At 38.2% G+C, this 20,800-nt stretch overlaps 4 protein-coding genes and 2 pseudogenes across 4 annotated transcripts; 3 read left to right on the top strand and 3 right to left on the bottom strand.

Moving 5' to 3' along the window:
* The first annotated feature begins 1,575 nt into the window (after positions 1-1,575).
* On the top strand, positions 1,576-2,126 carry LOC120424927 (larval cuticle protein A2B-like). Its single transcript, XM_052708563.1, has 2 exons — positions 1,576-1,633; positions 1,690-2,126. Exons 1-2 carry the CDS (start codon positions 1,622-1,624, stop codon positions 2,044-2,046), a joined length of 369 nt encoding a protein of 122 aa, XP_052564523.1. The 5' UTR covers positions 1,576-1,621; the 3' UTR covers positions 2,047-2,126.
* Positions 2,127-5,909: 3,783 nt separating this feature from the next.
* Positions 5,910-6,671, bottom strand: LOC120424917 (larval cuticle protein A2B-like; annotated as a pseudogene).
* Positions 6,672-7,526: 855 nt separating this feature from the next.
* Positions 7,527-8,082, top strand: LOC120424916 (larval cuticle protein A2B-like). The gene is made up of 2 exons (XM_039589209.2): positions 7,527-7,583; positions 7,643-8,082. The coding sequence occupies exons 1-2, from the start codon at positions 7,572-7,574 to the stop codon at positions 8,000-8,002; spliced, it is 372 nt and encodes a 123-aa protein (XP_039445143.2). The 5' UTR covers positions 7,527-7,571; the 3' UTR covers positions 8,003-8,082.
* Positions 8,083-10,725: 2,643 nt separating this feature from the next.
* LOC120424915 (larval cuticle protein A2B-like) lies at positions 10,726-11,331 on the bottom strand. The gene is made up of 2 exons (XM_039589208.2): positions 11,213-11,331; positions 10,726-11,153 (listed from the first exon to the last, which is right to left on the bottom strand). The coding sequence occupies exons 1-2, from the start codon at positions 11,222-11,224 to the stop codon at positions 10,782-10,784; spliced, it is 384 nt and encodes a 127-aa protein (XP_039445142.1). The 5' UTR covers positions 11,225-11,331; the 3' UTR covers positions 10,726-10,781.
* Positions 11,332-12,189: 858 nt separating this feature from the next.
* On the top strand, positions 12,190-12,467 carry LOC120424923 (larval cuticle protein A2B-like; annotated as a pseudogene).
* A 5,811-nt stretch (positions 12,468-18,278) lies between these two features.
* On the bottom strand, positions 18,279-18,884 carry LOC120424920 (larval cuticle protein A2B-like). The gene is made up of 2 exons (XM_039589213.2): positions 18,778-18,884; positions 18,279-18,720 (listed from the first exon to the last, which is right to left on the bottom strand). Exons 1-2 carry the CDS (start codon positions 18,784-18,786, stop codon positions 18,352-18,354), a joined length of 378 nt encoding a protein of 125 aa, XP_039445147.1. The 5' UTR covers positions 18,787-18,884; the 3' UTR covers positions 18,279-18,351.
* Between the last annotated feature and the right edge of the window lie 1,916 nt (positions 18,885-20,800).

Genomic DNA, 20,800 nt, shown 5'->3' with positions numbered 1-20,800 from the left:
CTTCTTCTTCTTTTTTCATTTATTTTTTGTTCGCGCGTTCGTTGGCCGATTAATTTTATTTTTGTTCTCTTTAGGGACCATCCATAAACCACGTGGACACTTTAGGGGGGGGGGGGGGGGGGTTGTTTGGCGATTGTCCACGATCCATACAAAAAAGTTTTTTTTTTTGTATGGACAATTGTCCACGAGGGGGGGGGGTAACAGATTCAAAAAAAAGTGTCCACGTGGTTTATGGATGGTCCCTTATATAGTTTTCGATAGAAACGATCCGATTTTTGTTTTTTGAGACAAGCAAGTCGTATTGCTGGATTAAGTCCTTTCCATATCATCGAGGATCGGAAGGCACGTCGACGGATATGTTTTAAGGCTTATGATATAAAATAATTTTAATGAATGAAGCCCTTCCTACATCACCGTTGATCGGAAGGCACGCCGACGGAGAATTTCGGGAGAATCGCGGTCGAATTAATACTATATTTAAATCCTTAGATAGGTATCTTTCCGCAGCCGGCTGCCTAAGATTTTTAAAATTTCAACCGATAAACAAATTGCTCATGGTCGCTTCACCTACCACAGTGAATCCTGACCTCATACCCATCTTACTAACCCCTCAAAACTCATGTGATACTTTGTCGGAGACGCAGTCGATTTGGCGGTCCCATCACTCAAGTATCGGCTAACATTCCCATCCACTTCCCCGTGTCTTACCACTGGTCGTGGCCGGCGTCGGTATTGATAAGCACGATAGGGACCTTTGAAAATTGCGAAGGGGTGATGATTGGTTCCTACTTTTCATCTGTGGTCCACGGAGCAATGTTTGGGGGTCCTGGTCAATAACGAAGTAGCAGCTACGGGTAGACACCAATGCTATGCTATGCTATGCTATGTGGTTGGAGCCTTCCTCACTCATTACCAACAGTAGCTGTACACAAATTTCATCCATTTTTTAGATCCGAAATAAAAAAGTATATAAACATCACTTAAGTGACCATATATAAAGACAGGGTTGCCAGATCTTCAATGTTTTGGACTTATTTGGAAGGTCTTTTGATTACCTAACTAACGATGGGTTGGGTGGTCTGGACAAAGTTTACATACATTTAAATGAGATCCGGCTTCCAAAAAGTACATCAATATCAGACATTTGTTCAGTTTTCGATTCTGAGTCGATATGTTTGCATGAAGGTGGGTCTACGACGTTTTTATACAAAGTTCATTTTTAGAGCAGGATTATAGCCTTACCTCAGTGAGGAAGGCAAAATGATGACAATCCGTTGTTAAATTATGTGTAAACTTTAAACATAATTTGCAGTTGAAAATCGTGAGTTTTATTTATTAAATCTCAGAAGCATTTCCTTCAATCAATTGGCTTTATATTGCATTTCTAAAGACCAAAACAGACTGCGAAAGAAATGTAAGCTTACTGGTTGATCTCGAGGACACCGTCCCCAGCTAATGGTGGAAAATTTGCGTTCAACTTTCGAATACTTTCGGAGCTGAAAGACAACGGACAGTTTCTATTATAAAACGAGTCGATTTCAAAGGAATAGTATCATTCAACTATCGATACTCAAACCTTACCAACCTTTTAGTACTTTTTGACAAACTTCTAGAAACAAACATGTCTATGAAGGTTTGTTTAAAATTGGAAATTTTAAAACTTTAAACTCAAATTAAATATTTTTTTAGGTTGCTGTTCTATTTGCGCTCGTTGGAGCCATCGCAGCCCAGCACTACTACCAGCAAGGACATCACGAGGAGGAACACCACGCACCTGCCCACTACGAGTACGCGTACGACGTCCATGATGACCACACCGGAGACGTGCATGGCCAGAAGGAGTCCCGCAAGGATCACACCACCCAGGGCGAATACTACCTGATCGATGCCGATGGCCACAAGCGCACCGTGACGTACCACGTCGATGGCAAGAGTGGATTCATCGCCCAGGTCCACCGGGAACCGATCAAGGGATACCAGGCACCGCAGCCGCAGGTGCACAAGGTGCTGGCCGTCCCGGTGCAGAAGGCGTACTATCACCATTAAGGAGTGTAGTCAACAAATTTCATAGTCATATTCATCCACCTAGCGTAATGTAGTAAAATACAACATATTACACAAAACAATACTTGGTTTTATCTTTTTCGCTGATAATAAGCTTTTTTTCTATTTGGGTAAAACATTGTGGATATAATCTCAATGACCAAAAAGCTCATTTTGCCTAATTGGTTTCTCCATTCGACTCTCTGATGATAAATCGATTTGTAGGTAGTTTTCATCAAACTTGAAACCATGGGTACTGAACCAAAACGTGTATAAGTTTTATTTAAAGTTTGTTTTTATGTTAGCACATTTAATTATATTTTTTTACAAATTAAACATTATAACAACGAAATGTTTTTTCAAAGCGCTATTAAAAAATCTAATTATTCGTTAAAGTGGGTCGAGTTTGAGCACGCAGTGTTTATACAACAACACAATTCTGAATCTACAGGGGACACACCACCGTACGCTTCGAGATTTTTGTTGATTCTTTGGAAGCACAATGCAGAGATGTTTTTGTACTGCGGGACCTTCTGGGATGGGGCATTGTTTTACCACGAATGCCTTAGACACTAATTGTCGTGTTGATAGCACCACAGATCTCTCTTTGCCGGTTGAATAATGTTTTAAAAATAAATTCATAAATATCATCAATGTCACCAATGTATACGGTATGACGTTTATTGACTTTTCGATAAATATACATTTCTCGGGTGAGTTTTCAAAAAACCGTAAGAGCCATCGTGACCTCCGACACTAATTTTCGTTTTTCTTCAAATTGCAACAATATTTCATTTGTTTTTAGTTTAGAGCACTTGAAGGACGTGTAAATAAACAATCTCAAGCATTTTTGAAATTGGTTTATCGTAAGCAGGTCAAGTACCGATGCAAAATGTGCTTTGTTTACCAATGGCTCTTACGGCTTTTTTAAAAACTCACCCGAGATTTAATGTTTGACTTTGGATAAACAAATACATGAGCACACATTGCAAACAGAATTTGGATGCCAGAGTCTCGAGGTGTAATTGAAAGTTTGAATTTGAGAGAAAAATGAACATGAAAAATGAGGTTTTCCTAGTGCCGATACAGTAATGTTTTTTTTTTTTAAATCCAGGCCGTTGCAAATATTATTTAAGGTTCTGTTCCCAAAATCTGGTGAAGTTCGAAGGGTGGGATTGACCAAATTACTTTACGTTTCAGGCCAAAAATTAGAACTTAAAAACAAAAGTGATCAAAAATGCGTTAAACACAAAGTTAAAAAATTGTGTTATTTTGTAAGGTATAGTCAGATCCCTTCAAAGAGTAAATCTGCTCACTGGGAATACTGACCGGTAGGGGATGGGTTTCGACTAACGGCGTGCTGGATTTCCAATCCAGAGGTCGTGAGTTCGATTCTCGTACCGGGAACATGAAGTTTTTTTTTAAAAAAAAAGGTGGGTAATTCTCTACCAAATCACACGAATACGAGAAAAGTTGCCCCGACCCCTCTTTTATTTTCGCGAAACTTTGTTCTAATGGGTAATTTTTGTCCCTGATCACAAATCCGAGGTCCGTAGTTGGTATCTCATGACGGAGGGGTGGTACCTTAAAATTTTCGTAAAATCGCGATAGCTGTAGAACATTGTTACACTCTAAAAATTAACCCTGCAAAGTTAGAAAAAACACGAAATTTTAAAATGAAAAACTTTGTTCTAAATGAAATTGAGGGGAAGGGGGTGCAAAAAAATAAAAAATATATAAAAATAGAAATTACGAGCCATGGTTTCAAAATTTTAATGAAAAAAGTGTTTTAATATGCATTATATATCTAACCAGTTGTTTTGCAATCATTAGTTTCCAAATTATGTAAGTATTGACGAAAATTTTATTTTTTTGTAAAAAAAAATAGTACATAGAACACCGCAATTCTGCATTGTAATTTCGTGAAAACTCAAAATATTTTTAATCCAGCCCAGGCATGCCAAATGCAGAAAAATGCATTTTAGATTGTATTTAGTTGATTTAATTCTATTTTCATTAAAATTTTGAAGATTTTTGAAAAAATATTTTTTTGCCCCCTGATTTTCTGGACAGATTTTTAAGCAGGAGGGGGGGGAAGGGGCCACATAAACTTTGAAACATATTTGCAACGGCCTAACGGAAAATGGGAGAATTTTGAAAACTTTTTTAGTGTTTTTTTTTGATGTTTAAAAGATTACGAGATGTCAAGTTTGCTTTAAAGAATAATATCGTGCTCAGTGTTTTCACAAACACATTTCAAAAAAAAAATCGTAACATGTAAAACACAACAGGACCTTTAAAGAAAATCTCTAGATTTGTTAATTCAAATGTTCAAAGGTTTTCACAAGTTTTAGATGGCCATTGGATCTTTTAATGGATAAATATATTTAGTAAGGAATTTCTAAAAGAACAATTCGATTTTTTTTAAAAAAGGTCCTATCAACATATGAAAGACAATAGTATATAGGACCCTTTTAAAAATATTAGACTTATTGATAATCTCCCTTTTTAAATCAAACTCTCAGTAAAATAAAAATAAAATGTCTAGTTAGCAAAAGACCAAATAAAAAAAGCAATTCAGTGTTTAAAAAGTAGTTAGAATTCCGTACAAATCCTTATCATGCGAAAATTCCTTACAAAAATTCCGGCCTGTTAAAAATCCGCAAAGAGTGTCGAATATCCGTATGGTAAGGAAAAAATCCGTACAGTTGGTAGCCTTAAGTATTACCTATTTTTTGATGTGATTGAGAAAATATTATGACTGAAAAATGACATTTTACAAAAATAGAGATAAATTTAAAAAAAATAGTGGTAATATTAAACATTTTTTCGACAGAGAGCTGTACTAATTATGTGTTATATCATGACTAAGGCTACCAACTCTTGCTGAGAAAAAATCCGTACACTTTGCCGATATGATCCCGTGTTATAACAAAACATATAACATAATCTGTTAAGGAAATGTTCAGATTAATTAAGGAATAAACAATATAACACTGTGTCGTATAAACAGCTTATAAATTGCTCTTTGCTATAAGAGTGTATATTACTTGAACGTTTTAAAAACAGTCTCAAAATAAACAGTGATTTACTGAGTCAAATCATCAAGGTCATTTATAAAAGTTTAAATGTTTACGAAATGGCAAGTTTGCTGTTACGAATTATATCGCTCTGAGTGTTATCGCGAGAACAATTGTTGTTGTTGTTGTTAATTACTTTATTTCCGGAAGCTTTAACCTTTCGGTCATTCGCTGCCCCGCGAGAACAATTGAGTACAAAAATTAAGTTTAATATTGTTCACAACGATAAACCATATTTTTCTGACTACAATGACCCTTTGTACGAGAGGAAAGGATTTAAAATGGATTTATTTTTAATTTTTTGAAAAAATACCATTGCTGATTAAAAAAAAAAATTGGCTTGCTAATTTTATTTATTTTGCATTAAAATGAAAAAAGTGATCAGAAATGGCTAATGTTAATCCAGATTTTCACAAGGTTTCACAAGCTTAAGATAGCTTTTGGATCTTTTATTGGATAAATATGCTTTGTAAGGAAATTGAATAGAACAATAATTGAAAACCAACTAAGAACTGAAGGTAAATTATCCAAAAAATCTTTCATAAATCAAGCTGACAGTTATACACATGAAAAAATTTAATTAGCAAAAGCTTTGGCCAAATGAAAGAAACAATTCAATTTAAAAAAGGATAAAAAAATATGAAATTAACATTTTGAAATTTATGGATTGTTCGTATTGATGCGATTCTGGAGGAAAATGAATAACACAGACAAATTACGTATGAAAACTCAACATGCATCATTCACTTTATTATTCTATAATTGGACTAGTATTTTATAACAACTCTAATGGTGATAGTACGCCTTCTGCACCGGGACGGCCAGCACCTTGTGCACCTGCGGCTGCGGTGCCTGGTATCCCTTGATCGGTTCCCGGTGGACCTGGGCGATGAATCCGCTCTTGCCATCGACGTGGTACGTCACGGTGCGCTTGTGGCCATCGGCATCGATCAGGTCGTCGCCATCGTGCTAACTTGTCGTACGTGCATTTTGGGCCAAATTGAGTTAAGAACGCCATTTTGTGCAGCTCACAATGCCTCACCTTTTGACCTTCACAGATCCCCAAAATTCGATTTCAATCCTGAGATATTCAACAAAAACCGAAAAAACTCCGTGCATTTTTGTCACTTCATATATGAAAGTGGTTTCAATCTTGTCGTGCTATCTTGTCACTCCATGAAAATTGATGTAAGTGCGACAAAAGGCCGAAGGGATTTCAGGCCAGGAAAGTCAGGATGCGTTTGTCACACGTACAAGCTAGACTACCGTAAACATTTGTAATTATAACTCGGGACTCCAGCAACCAACTTCAACCAAACTTTGGGACAATGCACAGAATGGTGAGCCAAACAAAACGTGATTGTTATTGTTTACATTGCGTGCTCTCGTTTTTGAATATTCAAGGTCAAACATTAAAACGCGTTTTTCTCGGAACGTCAAAATGGCGGGTGCGACAAGATAGCACGACGACGTCGAGGTAGTATTCGCCCTGGGTGGTGTGATCCTTGCGAGACTCTTTTTGCCCGTGCACGTCTCCGGTGTGGTCATCGTGGACGTCGTACGCGTACTCGTAGTGAGCAGGCGCGTGGTGTTCCTCCTCGTGATGACCCTGCTGGTAGTTGTGCTGGGCAGCGATGGCTCCGAAGCATGCCACAAACAAAGCAACAGACAAGATCTAGAATGTTGATAAATTTGTCTTAAGATATTTTGTTATTTTCTACAGTTGTTTGCTCAGCGATACCTTAGCTGACATTATGACTTGGATTTTTGTAAAGCGGAAACAAACTCGTGAAAAGCTTAACTGAAACTGATGCATACTCCATGAAACTGCTTGCAATTTATTATGCATTGCAAATTTCCCACACCGAGCGTTGTCAATCAGGACTCCTTTCCTTTTTGGGGGCTCGTTCGTTGCAGCACTAGAAGATTTTGTCATTCGAAAGTCAACCTAATGTTTGCACAAAGGAAACTGCAAAAAGTTTTCATGTTGACTGGTTCTCACTGAGAGTGGTTTCGTGTTATCATGTCAAGTTTTATATTTTAGGATTATTTTTAGCCGTGTCCATGAAATAACTTAATCCAGTAGAAACGAGTTTAGCAATCAACTTCTTGCCAAATTTTCTAAAATGGCTTACAGTTTTGCATACATGCCGTTAAACTAAAGATATCAGTTTTAAAAGAGTAAAACTAAATATTACTAAACAAAAATAGAGAAGCCGGAGATATCTTATTGCCTGTATCAACAACTTTCCACTATATGTGTCACCAAAGAGAGGTCATATACAAGCTTGTCCAAAACGTAGTGAAATGGCTCAAGATACGCACAATCACACATACTATCAACAGGTGAACAAGATTCAATATATAAGCAGTGTGAAGTTATTGACCTGATATCAGTGCAGTCGATTGTCCCATTCTTCAAAGATCAACCACTATTCAACAGTAGACATGTCTCTCAAAGTAATTGTACTGTTCTTTTGAATCAGAATGAAATTACTAAACTCATATGAATGTTACAGGTAACCATCGTTTTCTTGGCTTTTGTTGGCGCCATCGCTGCCCAGCAATACTACCAGCAAGGTCATCACGAGGAGGAACACCACGCACCTGCTCACTACGAGTACGCGTACGACGTCCATGATGATCACACTGGAGACGTGCACGGCCAGAAGGAGTCCCGCAAGGATCACACCACCCAGGGCGAATACTACCTGATCGATGCCGATGGCCACAAGCGCACCGTGACGTACCACGTCGATGGCAAGAGCGGATTCATCGCCCAGGTCCACCGGGAACCGATCAAGGGATACCAGGCACCGCAGCCACAGGTGCACAAGGTGCTGGCCGTCCCGGTGCAGAAGGCGTACTATCACCATTAAGGAGTGTAGTCAACAAATTTCATAGTCAAATTCACCAATCTAGCGTAATGTAGCAAAATATAACATTTTATAAAACAAAATGTGTTTATTTTCGATGAAAATTAGCATTACTAAATTCTATATTTATTAAATATGGCTTCAACTTTGTAGGTAAATCCTCTATGACAAGGGTGGCCAAAGTATGGCCCGCGGTTTTATCCTTTTTAAAAATTAAGGTTTATTTTAAACATTTATTTGCGAATCTTTTTTGTTTTTTGGTAATATAAAAAAACTTATGATGTATCAATATTTTGATCCCCACATTAGGATACAAATCAATAGTTCAAAAAATTTGTATAATTAAAAAAAATCCACACGTTTCAATCGTCAAAAATTTCATCAAACATTTTTGAAAATATTTTTAAAAACGTTCAAGTTTGACTTAGGTAAAATACTGTAATAGTTGCAAAATTATAAGTTTTCTTTATTAATTTGCAAATCATAATGACCCTTTTATGAACTGGCCCTCAAACTTACATTGCACTTCCTACGGGATTCGAACTCATTACAGTTAAATGACAAATCTGGTTGACTACCAACTGATTCAATCAGACAAAATGTGGAAATCGCAGGATCAAGTTTGTTGCAAATATTTTACAAAGCTTTCGTCGATCAACCCACCCCTCCCCCATTATTAAAAAAATGGCTCGAAAAACCAGAAGCATAAATTTATTTTCAAAAAACTTCAAAACTTCAAAAAAAAATAAGTGTAATCAGCTGAAATTAATGAAATATGCATTCCTTTGCATTTAGAATCATTGGAGCATGTTTGGGATTATTAAAAATAATTTGAATTATAGTGAATTTTCGATGAAATAAATGTTGAATTCTGGCTCTTAACGATTTTTCATTAGCCACACTTAACTTATAGATAAAATCACGCCTTTTGATGAATTGTTCAATTGTAATGTCACCATTTTCGGATTATAAAAACAATTTTTAATTATTTTTTTTTTAAACACAAATACATTCAGCTAAAAACTCTTTTTTCAAATACCTGAAACAATAAAATTAACAATACCGACAAAAAACCGTTATTTTGTGGTTTCTTTTATTTTAAATTGAATTTTTTTTGAAATCTATTAAATTTAATTTTGGCCCGCAAGCTCAGTATTTTTAGAACGGTCTCTCCCGATTGATGTGATATTATCAGCAAAGTTTTCGATTTTGAAGATTAGAATTGTATTGTTAAACCTACAATTTTGGTGAATTTCTTTGAAATCGATTAGTTTTCTCATGTCATGTCGGTGAAAAGTTTGGCGGAGATCGACACTTTTTCACCAAACGTCTGCCTTACATGTGTCGTTATGGCGTTTTCAGACAAATCTGTCACCGCGCCACCATTGGTTTTGCTTCCGCGCCACAGGAGCGCGGTGACAGATTTCTCTAATATCCGTATAAATTTGTGCGATGAAATGGTTCCAGAAAATCCGCCAAAATAGTATGGAGTGATAAGAGGATAAGTGTAAATGGTTTGGATTGCCTCACCATTCAAGCCTTCGAACGCCATGAGCTGAGTTGGAATTTTGCCACCAAGCCAACTTTGTAAAGTGAACATTTAATTTTGTATCAAACTAACTCAAACGTACTTAAAAATATTGTTTTTTTTTTTTTGTTGATTCCCGATTCCAGTAATTTTGATATACATAAGCTCTCAAGATTTGGTTTCAAGTTAATAAATAAATCTGAACAGTTAATAATAAAACCCCTTAGAGGGGGTGACATTGGGTCATATGAAACTAACATGATGCTCAAATACAACGATATGGTAAAAACAAGTCATCCAACAGTGTTTTTATCGATTCTTGGTCCATTTACGAAAATTACGACAATGCAGAAAAGCTACAGTTTTAATTTTTACCTGTGGAGGGCGCAAAAATTATCAAATTCAAGTCATTTATATAGCCATTCAATTTTTACAATTTTTTATATGTAGGACCATCATAAAATTAAGAACAACTTTTCTCAAGAAACTATATTTTGAGGTTTTTTTCCCGCGAAGTTATGGGATGAACTTTGTTTTCAGGGCCCCGAAAAAACCCGGATTTGAACCACCCTTATGTACATGTATTCTATACGAAAATACCATATTTTTATGGTGCAAGACTTTATAATTGTGCAACTACTGACTGAAAAAAAACCTTAACAAAATTTACTATTTAAAAATATAAGGGTAATTCTCCGCCAACTCACACAGCAATTGCGAAAAAGGGTTTCTGGGAGACTCACCACACATAACCTTCGGTCACCCAGAAATGAGCAAAAACTGGCAACAGAGACCACAAAAGACCCGGGGGTCGTTAAAGTGGATTACCTTGCTTTTTTTCAAGTTCATAAAATGGAATAAAAAAAAGGTTTTCTGATCATTCTGATCACAAGAAAACTAATTTTTTTAAATCAACCCTAATTCACTTGAAGGTAAAAAGAACATTATAGGTTTAAAGTAGGCCATAAAAGCCTATTTAGGCCGTATGAGGGTTTTCAGAACCATGACCAAACCTGTAAGCTCGAAAATCTTACAAGGGAAATTGATATTAAAAATATATGAAAATATACGGATATTAGAGAAATCTGTCACCGCGCTCCTGTGGCGCGGAAGCAAAACCAATGGTGGCGCGGTGACAGATTTGTCTGAAAACGCCATAACAATATGTGAAAAAAATAAAAAAGGACAAATAAAGTTTAAAAAATCCCTAAAAGCATAATTTATTATATTTGACTATTACATTTCCTTTCCTTCCTAATGGTGATAGTACGCCTTCTGCACCGGGACGGCCAGCACCTTGTGCACCTGTGGCTGCGGTGCCTGGTATCCCTTGATCGGTTCCCGGTGGACCTGGGCAATGAATCCGCTCTTGCCATCGACGTGGTACGTCACGGTGCGCTTGTGGCCATCAGCATCGATCAGGTAGTATTCGCCCTGGGTGGTGTGATCCTTGCGGGACTCCTTCTGGCCGTGCACGTCTCCGGTGTGGTCATCGTGGACGTCGTACGCGTACTCGTAGTGGGCAGGTGCGTGGTGTTCTTCTTCATGATGACCCTGTTGATTACCCTGCTGGTAGTAATGCTGGGCAGCGATGGCGCCAACGAAAGCCAGGAGAACGATGGTGACCTGTAATGTTCATATTAGTATAGAAATTTATTTCTGATTCGAAAGAACAGTACAATTACCTTGAGCGACATGTCTACTGTTGAATAGTTTTAATGGTAGATCTTTGAAGAATGGGACAATCGACTGCACTGATATCAGGTCAATAACTTCACACTGCTTATATATTGAATCTTTTTCGAATGTTAGCATCTGTTAATAGTACATTTTCACTACATTTGGCACAAGCTTGTATGTGACCTCACTTAGGCGACAAATATAGTAGAAAGTTGTTGAAACAGGTCAATAAGATATCTCTCCCTTCTTTTCTATTTGATGATAGTTTTTATCCTTGGTATGGCCCATAATTTCAATAAGTTGCATTTTTGTCAAATTTTTAGCCTTTTGAGAAAATTTGGAAAGTAATCGACTGCTAAACTCGTTTCTACTTGATTTAGTTATTTTATGGACACGGCTAAAATAGTCCTAAAACATTCAATATGACATGATAACGCGAAACTGCTCTCAGTGAGAACCAGTTAACGTGAAAACTTTTTGCAGCTTCCTTGGTGCAAACATTAGGTCGACTTTCGAATGATAAAATCTTCTATTGCTGCAACAAACGAGCCCCCAAAAAAGGAAAGGAGTCCTGATTGATAAAGCTTGGTGTGGGAAATTTGCAATGCATTATAAATTGCAAGCAGTTTCATGGTGTATGCATCAGTTCCAGTACAGCTTTTCACGAGTTTGTTTCCGATTTACAAAAATCCAAGTCATAATGTCAGCTAAGGTATCGCTGAGCAAACAACTGTAGAAAATAACAAAATATACGGATATTAGAGAAATCTGTCACCGCGCTCCTGTGGCGCGGAAGCAAAACCAATGGTGGCGCGGTGACAGATTTGTCTGAAAACGCCATATCTTAAGACAAATTTATCAACATTCTAGATCTTGTCTGTTGCTTTGTTTGTGGCATGCTTCGGAGCCATCGCTGCCCAGCACAACTACCAGCAGGGTCATCACGAGGAGGAACACCACGCGCCTGCTCACTACGAGTACGCGTACGACGTTCATGATGACCACACCGGAGACGTGCACGGCCAGAAGGAGTCCCGCAAGGATCACACCACCCAGGGCGAATACTACCTGATCGATGCCGATGGCCACAAGCGCACCGTGACGTACCACGTCGATGGCAAGAGCGGATTCATCGCCCAGGTCCACCGGGAACCGATCAAGGGATACCAGGCACCGCAGCCACAGGTGCACAAGGTGCTGGCCGTCCCGGTGCAGAAGGCGTACTATCACCATTAAGAAGTGGAAATATAATAGCCAAATTGTAGTCAAATTTGTATGTAACTGATAAACAAATCGAAAGTAAAGTTGGAACATTATAATCCTCAACCTTTTCATTCATGAAAGATAGATCCCTAGAACCTTCCTTAGTAGGTCCCTTCGTTTTCACATATCCACTTTTTATATTGAAGAATGTATCATTCTTGTGCTATTATAAACCATTAGTTTTTCCTCAAAAGGCTACACATAATTGCGAATTGTTCATGTTATAATTCTAAAATCTGTGATTAGTGGTTTTCAGATTGATTTGCTGTCTAAGAAAAAGTAGTTGGTTATCCTACAAAAAATATGCTTGATAGAATAACAAAATTGATTTTGCAAACTTTTGATTTTGCTTTTCTGACTGAGGTTAGGCTTTAATCAGAGGGGCCAACATCGGGGGTACGGGACTTTTTGGCCCCTTGAATTTGACCCTTTCCCTTGACTAGATAGGCAGCCAGTCAGACAGTCAGAGAGTTGACTGCGTTTATTTTGCACTTGCAGAAATACAATGTTCCATCCCAGAGGATGGCCGTTAAGAAAAGAAGAAATCGCCTCAACATTCTCCAGGATGCTTCCACAAGTATGCCTGCGGGAAGGTTAGAATACGTTTAATTAGATGATTTTTTTTAAGCTGGATCACAATAATCAAAACTAACGAATACATTTCCGAATCTATCCCCAAGGATTTAGTTACACATATTTTTCTACATATCCGGAACCGTGGTGTAGGGTCACGCCTCCTGTCGGACAGGGAAGTTTATGTTGGCCCCGGTCTAACCTAGAGGTTAGGTATACTATAGTTAGCTATAGTTAGCTCATTCCAGGTGTACACACAATTTTTTTACTGAAATTCAGTAAAGCTTTACTGTATTTTCATCTACTGAAATTTCAGTAAACGATTTAGTAATTTACATTTTACTAAATTCTCAATTAACTGATATTTGTCACTTTGACAGATGATTAACTGAAATTTCTGTAAAATGATTGTCAAAACAACTGAAATTTCAGAAAAAAGGTGCAGGTGGTTATGTTCTACATGACCAATATGACAAAGAACTTTGTACAAAACTCTAAAAAGTAATTCTATTTTTATTTATATTTTTTAATTCTTTGCCAATTTATTTAATCATTAATAATTAATTCTAATTTAATGTTTGCAATCATTGGCACCTCTGTGGAAATAAGTTGCCAAAAAACGAAAAAATTGCCAAAACAAGTATTGTTCGGAAAATGAATTTTGATACACATATAGCCCAAATTTGTATGGTTCCGTAAATGTCCTCCCGGGAAAACCTTCCCTCAGGGCAATGGCCACTCCGGGTGTGGCCAATCCTGTCAAAATGGCCATTTTCATTACCAGTATCAAAAACCATGAATTTTGATACCCATATTGCCCAAATTTGTATGGTTCCGTAAATGTCCTCCCGGGAAAACCTTCCCTCAGGGCAATGGCCACTCCGGGTGTGGCCAATCCTGTCAAAATGGCCATTTTCATTACCAGTACCAAAAACCATGAATTTTGATACCCATATTGCCCAAATTTGTATGGTTCCGTAAATGTCCTCCCGGGAGAACCTTCACCAGGGCAATGGCCACTCCGGGTGTGGCCATTCCGGTCAAAATGGCCATTTTCATTACCAGTTTCAAAAACCATGAATTTTGATACCCATATTGCCCCAAGTCGTATGGTTCGGTAAATGTCTCCCCGGAAGAACCTTCCCTCAAGGCAATGGCCACTCCGGGTGTGGCCAATCCTGCCAAAATGGCTATTTTCATTACCAGTATCAAAAACCGTGGATTTTGATACCCATATTGCCACAATTCGTATGGTTCAATAAATCTCCCCGGTAGAACCTTCCCTCAGGGTAATGGCCACTCCGGGTGTGGCCAATCCTGTCAAAATGGCCATTTTCATTACCAGTATCAAAAACCATGAATTTTGATACCCATATTGCCCAAATTTGTATGGTTCCGTAAATGTCCTCCCGGGAGAACCTTCACCAGGGCAATGGCCACACCGGGTGTGGCCAACCCTGTCAAAATGGCCATTTTCATTACCAGTACCAAAAACCATGAATTTTGATACCCATATTGCCCAAATTTGTATGGTTCCGTAAATGTCCTCCCGGGAGAACCTTCACCAGGGCCATGGCCACTCCGGGTGTGGCCGATCCTGTCAAAATGACCATTTTCATGCCCAGTATCTAAAACCATGAATTTTGATACCCATATTGCCCAAATTTGTATGGTTCCGTAAATGTCCTCCCGGGAGAACCTTCACCAGGGCAATGGCCACACCGGGTGTGGCCAACCCTGTCAAAATGGCCATTTTCATTACCAGTTTCAAAAACCATGAATTTTGATACCCATATTGCCCCAAGTCGTATGGTTCGGTAAATGTCCCCCCGGAAGAACCTTCCCTCAGGGCACTGGTCACTCCGGGTGTGGCCAATCCTGCCAAAATGGCCGTATTCATTACCAGTATCAAAAACCATGAATTTTGATACCCATATTGCCCAAATTTATATGGTTCCGTAAATGTCCTCCCGGGAGAACCTTCCCTCAGGGCAATGGCCACTCCGGGTGTGGTCAATCCTGCCAAAATGGCTATTTTCATTACCAGTATCAAAAACCATAGATTTTGATACCCATATTGCCACAATTCCTATGGTTCAATAAATCTCCCCGGTATAACCTTCCCTCAGGGCCATGGCCACTCCGGGTGTGGCCAATCCTGTCAAAATGGCCATTTTCATTACCAGTATCAAAAACCATGAATTTTGATACCCATATTGCCCCAAGTCGTATGGTTCGGTAAATGTCCCCCCGGAAGAACCTTCCCTCAGGGCACTGGTCACTCCGGGTGTGGCCAATCCTGCCAAAATGGCCGTTTTCATTACCAGTATCAAAAACCATGAATTTTGATACCCATATTCCCAAATTTGTATGGTTCCGTAAATGTCCTCCCGGTAGAACCTTCCCTCAGGGCAATGGCCACTCCGGGTGTGGCCAATCCGGTCAAAATGGCCATTTTCATTACCAGTTTCAAAAACCATGAATTTTGATACCCATATTGCCCCAAGTCGTATGGTTCGGTAAATGTCCCCCCGGAAGAACCTTCCCTCAGGGCACTGGTCACTCCGGGTGTGGCCAATCCTGCCAAAATGGCCATTTTCATTACCAGTATCAAAAACCATGAATTTTGATACCCATATTCCCAAATTTGTATGGTTCCGTAAATGTCCTCCCGGTAGAACCTTCCCTCAGGGCAATGGGCACTCCGAGTGTGGCCAATCCTGCCAAAATGGCCGTTTTCATTACCAGTATCAAAAACCATGAATTTTGATACCCATATTGCCCCAAGTCGTATGGTTCGATAAATGTCCCCGATAGAACCTTCCCTCAGGGCACTGGCCACTCCGGGTGTGGCCGATATCCTACCAAATTGTTCCCAATCATTTCGGTATTCCGGTGACCGTTATGGCAACCGTCAATATCTTCTCGGACCTCCCTCAGGTTTGTGCACCACCTGTTTCTTTCAACGTGTGCGTGTGAGTGTGAGCAATAAAATTCCCAACGTAAGGTCCGTCTTTGATGAAAGTCTGATGGACACTAAATCCTCCAGAGGCTAACTTTTAGCTTAAATAGTTGGCACGGCATCCACGCAACAGAAACAGAATGTCACGCCGAGGGCATGCGACGGTAACGCTACATTTTCGAAAAATTTTGCATTGACACCGCAGATAGAGCTTTAAGACAAAGTCCTTTGTCAAAAGAAACGTCAAATCATTTTGCTGAAAATTTAGTAATTTTTTGTGGCAGCTTAACAGTTCATTTGCTGAAGATTCAGCAATCGTTGCCGGCATTTCAGTTATCGAAATTTAATTTGCTTGTCATTGAAAATGTTTCCAGTACTGTTATTTATTAGGATGTAACAAAAATGACTTTTTGGCGGGCATTCAAGGGTTTGTTCCGGTGGGCATACTAAGCCTAAATCCAAAATATGAGCTTGATTGGACGTAACAGGAGCTGGCGCTCCGCCTTTCAATTTTAAATGGGATTTAACCCGTAAAAAAAGATTTTTTCAAAAATGTCACTTTTTGAGGCATTTTGGCCACTGAAGCGTTTATTTTCAACATCATTGGCGTGTAGGCCAGATCCTTGCGCATCTTTTGGTACATATAACATTGAAATTTGGAGCACCCTGGAGCTCGGTACAGACCGTCAAATTTTGGCATTTTTTCGAAAAATCGGCCCCGGCAAAATCAAATGGCGTCTAGGGCGTCGCGAGGCGCGACGCATATCTTTTTTGCCGGAACCGATTTTTTGAAAAAATGCCAAACTTTGAAGGTCTGTACCGAGCTCCAGGGTGCTCCAAATTTCAATGTCATATATACTAAAAGATGCGCAAGGATCTGGCCAATGATGTTGAAAATAAACGCCTCAGTGGCCAAAATGCCTCAAAAAGTGACATTTTTGAAAAAATCTTTTTTTACGGGTTAAATCCCATTTAAAATTGAAAGGCGGAGCGCCAGCTCCTGTTACGTCCAATCAAGCTCATATTTTGGATTTAGGCTTAGTATGCCCACCGGAACAAACCCTTGAATGCCCGCCAAAAAGTCATTTTTGTTACACTCTATTATTTATACATGTATTTCATCAATCGTCCAAACCTGAAAAACAGGTGGTTATCATAGAGGCATTTGTTATTGACATTTTTCTTACCTTGGTTTCTAAAGATCGCAATACAAAATAAAAAAACACAACATGTTTGGAAGAGGATTTTCTCTCGGCAGCATCCTATCAATAAGTCATAAGTGACATTTCAGTTTGACAGATATGCAGTTACTGATTTTTCAGCAATGTTTTTGTTCATTACCGAATTTCAGCTAAAGTGATGATTACTGAATCGCATTCAGTTAATTATTTGACTGATATGGCAATCCAAAATTTGCTGTGTAGGAGTCGTCTCCCTGGGTCCTGTCTCGGTGGAGTCGCTGGTAGGAAGTTGAACTCACAAACCAAAGGTCGTCAGTTCGAATCCCGGGGTGGATGGAAGTTTAGGTTTAAAAGAGGTTTGCAATTGCCTTAACAATCATAAATTTGGACATCCAGTTTCTAAAGAAATCTCGCAATCGAGAACGCCAAGGAAATGCTGCAGAGCGAACAATTTATTTATTTAATTTTATATTTTTTCTACATCTAGTTTGGCATAAAACCTCCAAGAGATTCTTTTCCATTAACAACTTTTTATATGTTTTGATTTATTTTTATTGTTAACATAAATAATGTACGTCTTTGAACGAATGTTTTATGTTTTTTTTTTTAATATGTGTCATATTACACTTATTAAATTTTAAACACAACCAACCGCATATACTTTATGTGAAATTTTTGTTATTTACAGACAATCAATCGTTTGAAAATATTTATGAGAATGAAGACTTCAAGAACTTTCTTGATTAAATAACCTTATCAGCTAAACATGGTTGAATGATTAAGGTTTCAAGTTATGCAAAAAGTTCATAGTTTTGTGATAAATTGGTATCTTGTCCCATATGCATTTTCATCACTTTTGAGTTATTGATGCAGTTTGATTCAAAATTGAGTGCTCTTTCTGAAGAGCATATAACATTCAGTACTTTGTTCTAGAAATCATAAGGAAATCAAGTTTTTTCGCGAAAACTTGACATGTAGCCTTATGTGTGGGACAAACTTCAAATGCGTTTTCCTCAGCATGCTGTTTTTGCATATGGGACATTTATGGGAACATGGGCAGTTCACGAAAAAAAAATTAAAAACGCAAAAATATGGATTTTCATTTGTTTTGAATCATTTTAATGAATAAAATTGTGCTAAATTTCACTAGTTATGACATAAACTTCTAATGGTGGTACCCGTGGCTCACTGGGACGGCCAGCACCTTGTGCACCTGTGGCTGCGGTGCCTGGTATCCCTTGATCGGTTCCCGGTGGACCTGGGCGATGAATCCGCTCTTGCCATCGACGTGGTACGTCACGGTGCGCTTGTGGCCATCGGCATCGATCAGGTAGTATTCGCCCTGGGTGGTGTGATCCTTGCGGGACTCCTTCTGGCCGTGCACGTCTCCGGTGTGGTCATCATGAACGTCGTACGCGTACTCGTAGTGGGCAGGCGCGTAGTGTTCCTCCTCGTGATGACCCTGTTGATGACCCTGCTGGTAGTAGTGCTGGGCAGCGATGGCTCCAAAGAGCGCAAAAGCAACCAGAACAATCTGAAAGCAAAACATATTAGAAAAGTGATTTAAAGTTAAACTATTGTGAGTTCATACCTTGTACATTTTGTTGTAGATAGGTTGTAATGTGAAATCTAGAAAGACTAAAGCTGAATGATACTTTTCCACCGAAATTTCTCAACTTATATACAAAATCGATTTGATTGGGCCAACACCATCTTAAGAACAACTTTTCACCAAAGCAGTGCCAAAATTCATTCAGTTTCTTGTTTTCTGCTTTCCCTGTTGCACTTTCAACCGAGTGTCCTTGCAAACTTCTCTTTTTTTTTTGTTTTCGTTCAATGCAGTAAACCGGCTTTCGGATTAAAATTCTTAATGCTACCCGCTGATAGTGGCCAGCCAAGGGGGGTCATTGTCTGCACCTCGTTAAAGTCTTTCCTAATTGGCAGTTTATTTTTATATCTCGCATGACTTCGGCAGCTTAAAGTGGATAATTGTCGTGACATTACCGGGGTCTGCACGTTCATTATGGGCCACAGTCAAATGTGGTCTTCCGTAAACGAGATCGGACACGCCTCTTTGAGGGAATACTAACAAGATTTTCTGAATTGTAGCTTGTACTCGAATGGTTCTGTTGAATGGACGATCAAATCGGTATAAATGTGTAAGAAAAGCAATGTTAACACATCAATTTATGTTTATTATCTTGCTCCACATGTTGACTAACTGAACGATCAATATCCAGAACAATTTGATTTTCTTTTTATTTATTTTTTTATTTGAAAAAGCAACTCTGACTGAACTAATTTCAAAAAAAAAACAAAATTAATTCTCAGAAAAATATAAAACCATGAGGGTCATTGGGTGAATACTGAACCGCGTTTATACGTCGCATTTGGATCCACAAGGATCTTGGAGAGCCACTAGAAAGAGAGAGAAATTGACATAATAGAAGAGCGAAAGAATTGGTGTTTTGTAGAGGTGGGCAAAAAAAGAGCGAGTCGCTCAAAGAGCCGGTTCACCGAATAGAGCGAAAGAACCGTAGCTCACAAAAAAAGAACCACGATTCTTTTTGAAAATTCGGTCTTTTGAAAGTACCGGCTCACGATAGCATGATTTTTGTTATAAATATAATTTATTGAAATTCCAAAAAAAATAGTAAAATGAGTGTTTTTGAGAATTGAAAATGTAATTTCAAATATTACAATGCTTATAAAAAAAATCCCAATCTTTAAACAACATGAGAAACCTTTCACTTAACAACTGATTGTACTTTAAAGTATTACCGGAGTACAAATTTATGCATTATTATGCATTTGCATAATTTGTAAAACATTACTGAATAGTTTAGAAAAAAAATGGGAAAAAATAAATCCTTTTGTCCGATTAAACCTTAGCATTTATAGACTTTATCAATTCAATCAGAATGTAGAAAAGAGTTTACAGAATGTTTTCTCCAAATAAAATATCAGCATAAGTTCAATTCTTGCAGAAAAAAAACGCAATTTTAAAATTAATAGTTATTTTTCCAACATCTTAGATTTAAGCTTGGTAGCCATTCAATTACTCGAATGTTTAGGTTCGAGTAGAACTCCGCAAAGACCTATGGTTTTCAAGGGCATCTTCTCGTTTTCAGTTTTATTTTCTTTATCAAATAATTTGTAAAAGTCCAATGAGAAATAATGAAAATATAAAATCACACGATTCTTAAAAAAAACCTTTTCATCCAAATTTTGAAAAAGAACGAAAGAGCCGTTCAAAAGAGCGGCTCTTTTTATTGAGCGAACGAAAATGAGCGGCTCCTAAAAAAGAGCGGTTTTGCCCACCTCTAGTGTTTTGGTTGCATCGGAGACATGGCCTTGCTTCCGAATTCTGAGGAATTTCGAAAAAAGGCACTTTTTTTCTCACTAAAACTCAAATATCTCGGCACTTGAGTGTCCAAATTGCAATTATTTAGAGAAAAAAAAGTTTGCCGTGAAATTGCCTACAAGCTTCATGCATTGATTTTGCTGGGAAAAATGGGCTAACCTAAATTAAATATGCATCTCTGACAAAAAAAAATCGTTTTTTTTTTCGACAAAAATCAACCTGGGAGTAGCCAAAAACATAAATTTTGGTC

Source organism: Culex pipiens, chromosome 2 (assembly GCF_016801865.2).
Source record: "Culex pipiens pallens isolate TS chromosome 2, TS_CPP_V2, whole genome shotgun sequence".
NCBI lineage: Eukaryota > Metazoa > Arthropoda > Insecta > Diptera > Culicidae > Culex > Culex pipiens.
This window is presented reverse-complemented; position numbering and strand designations above follow the sequence as displayed.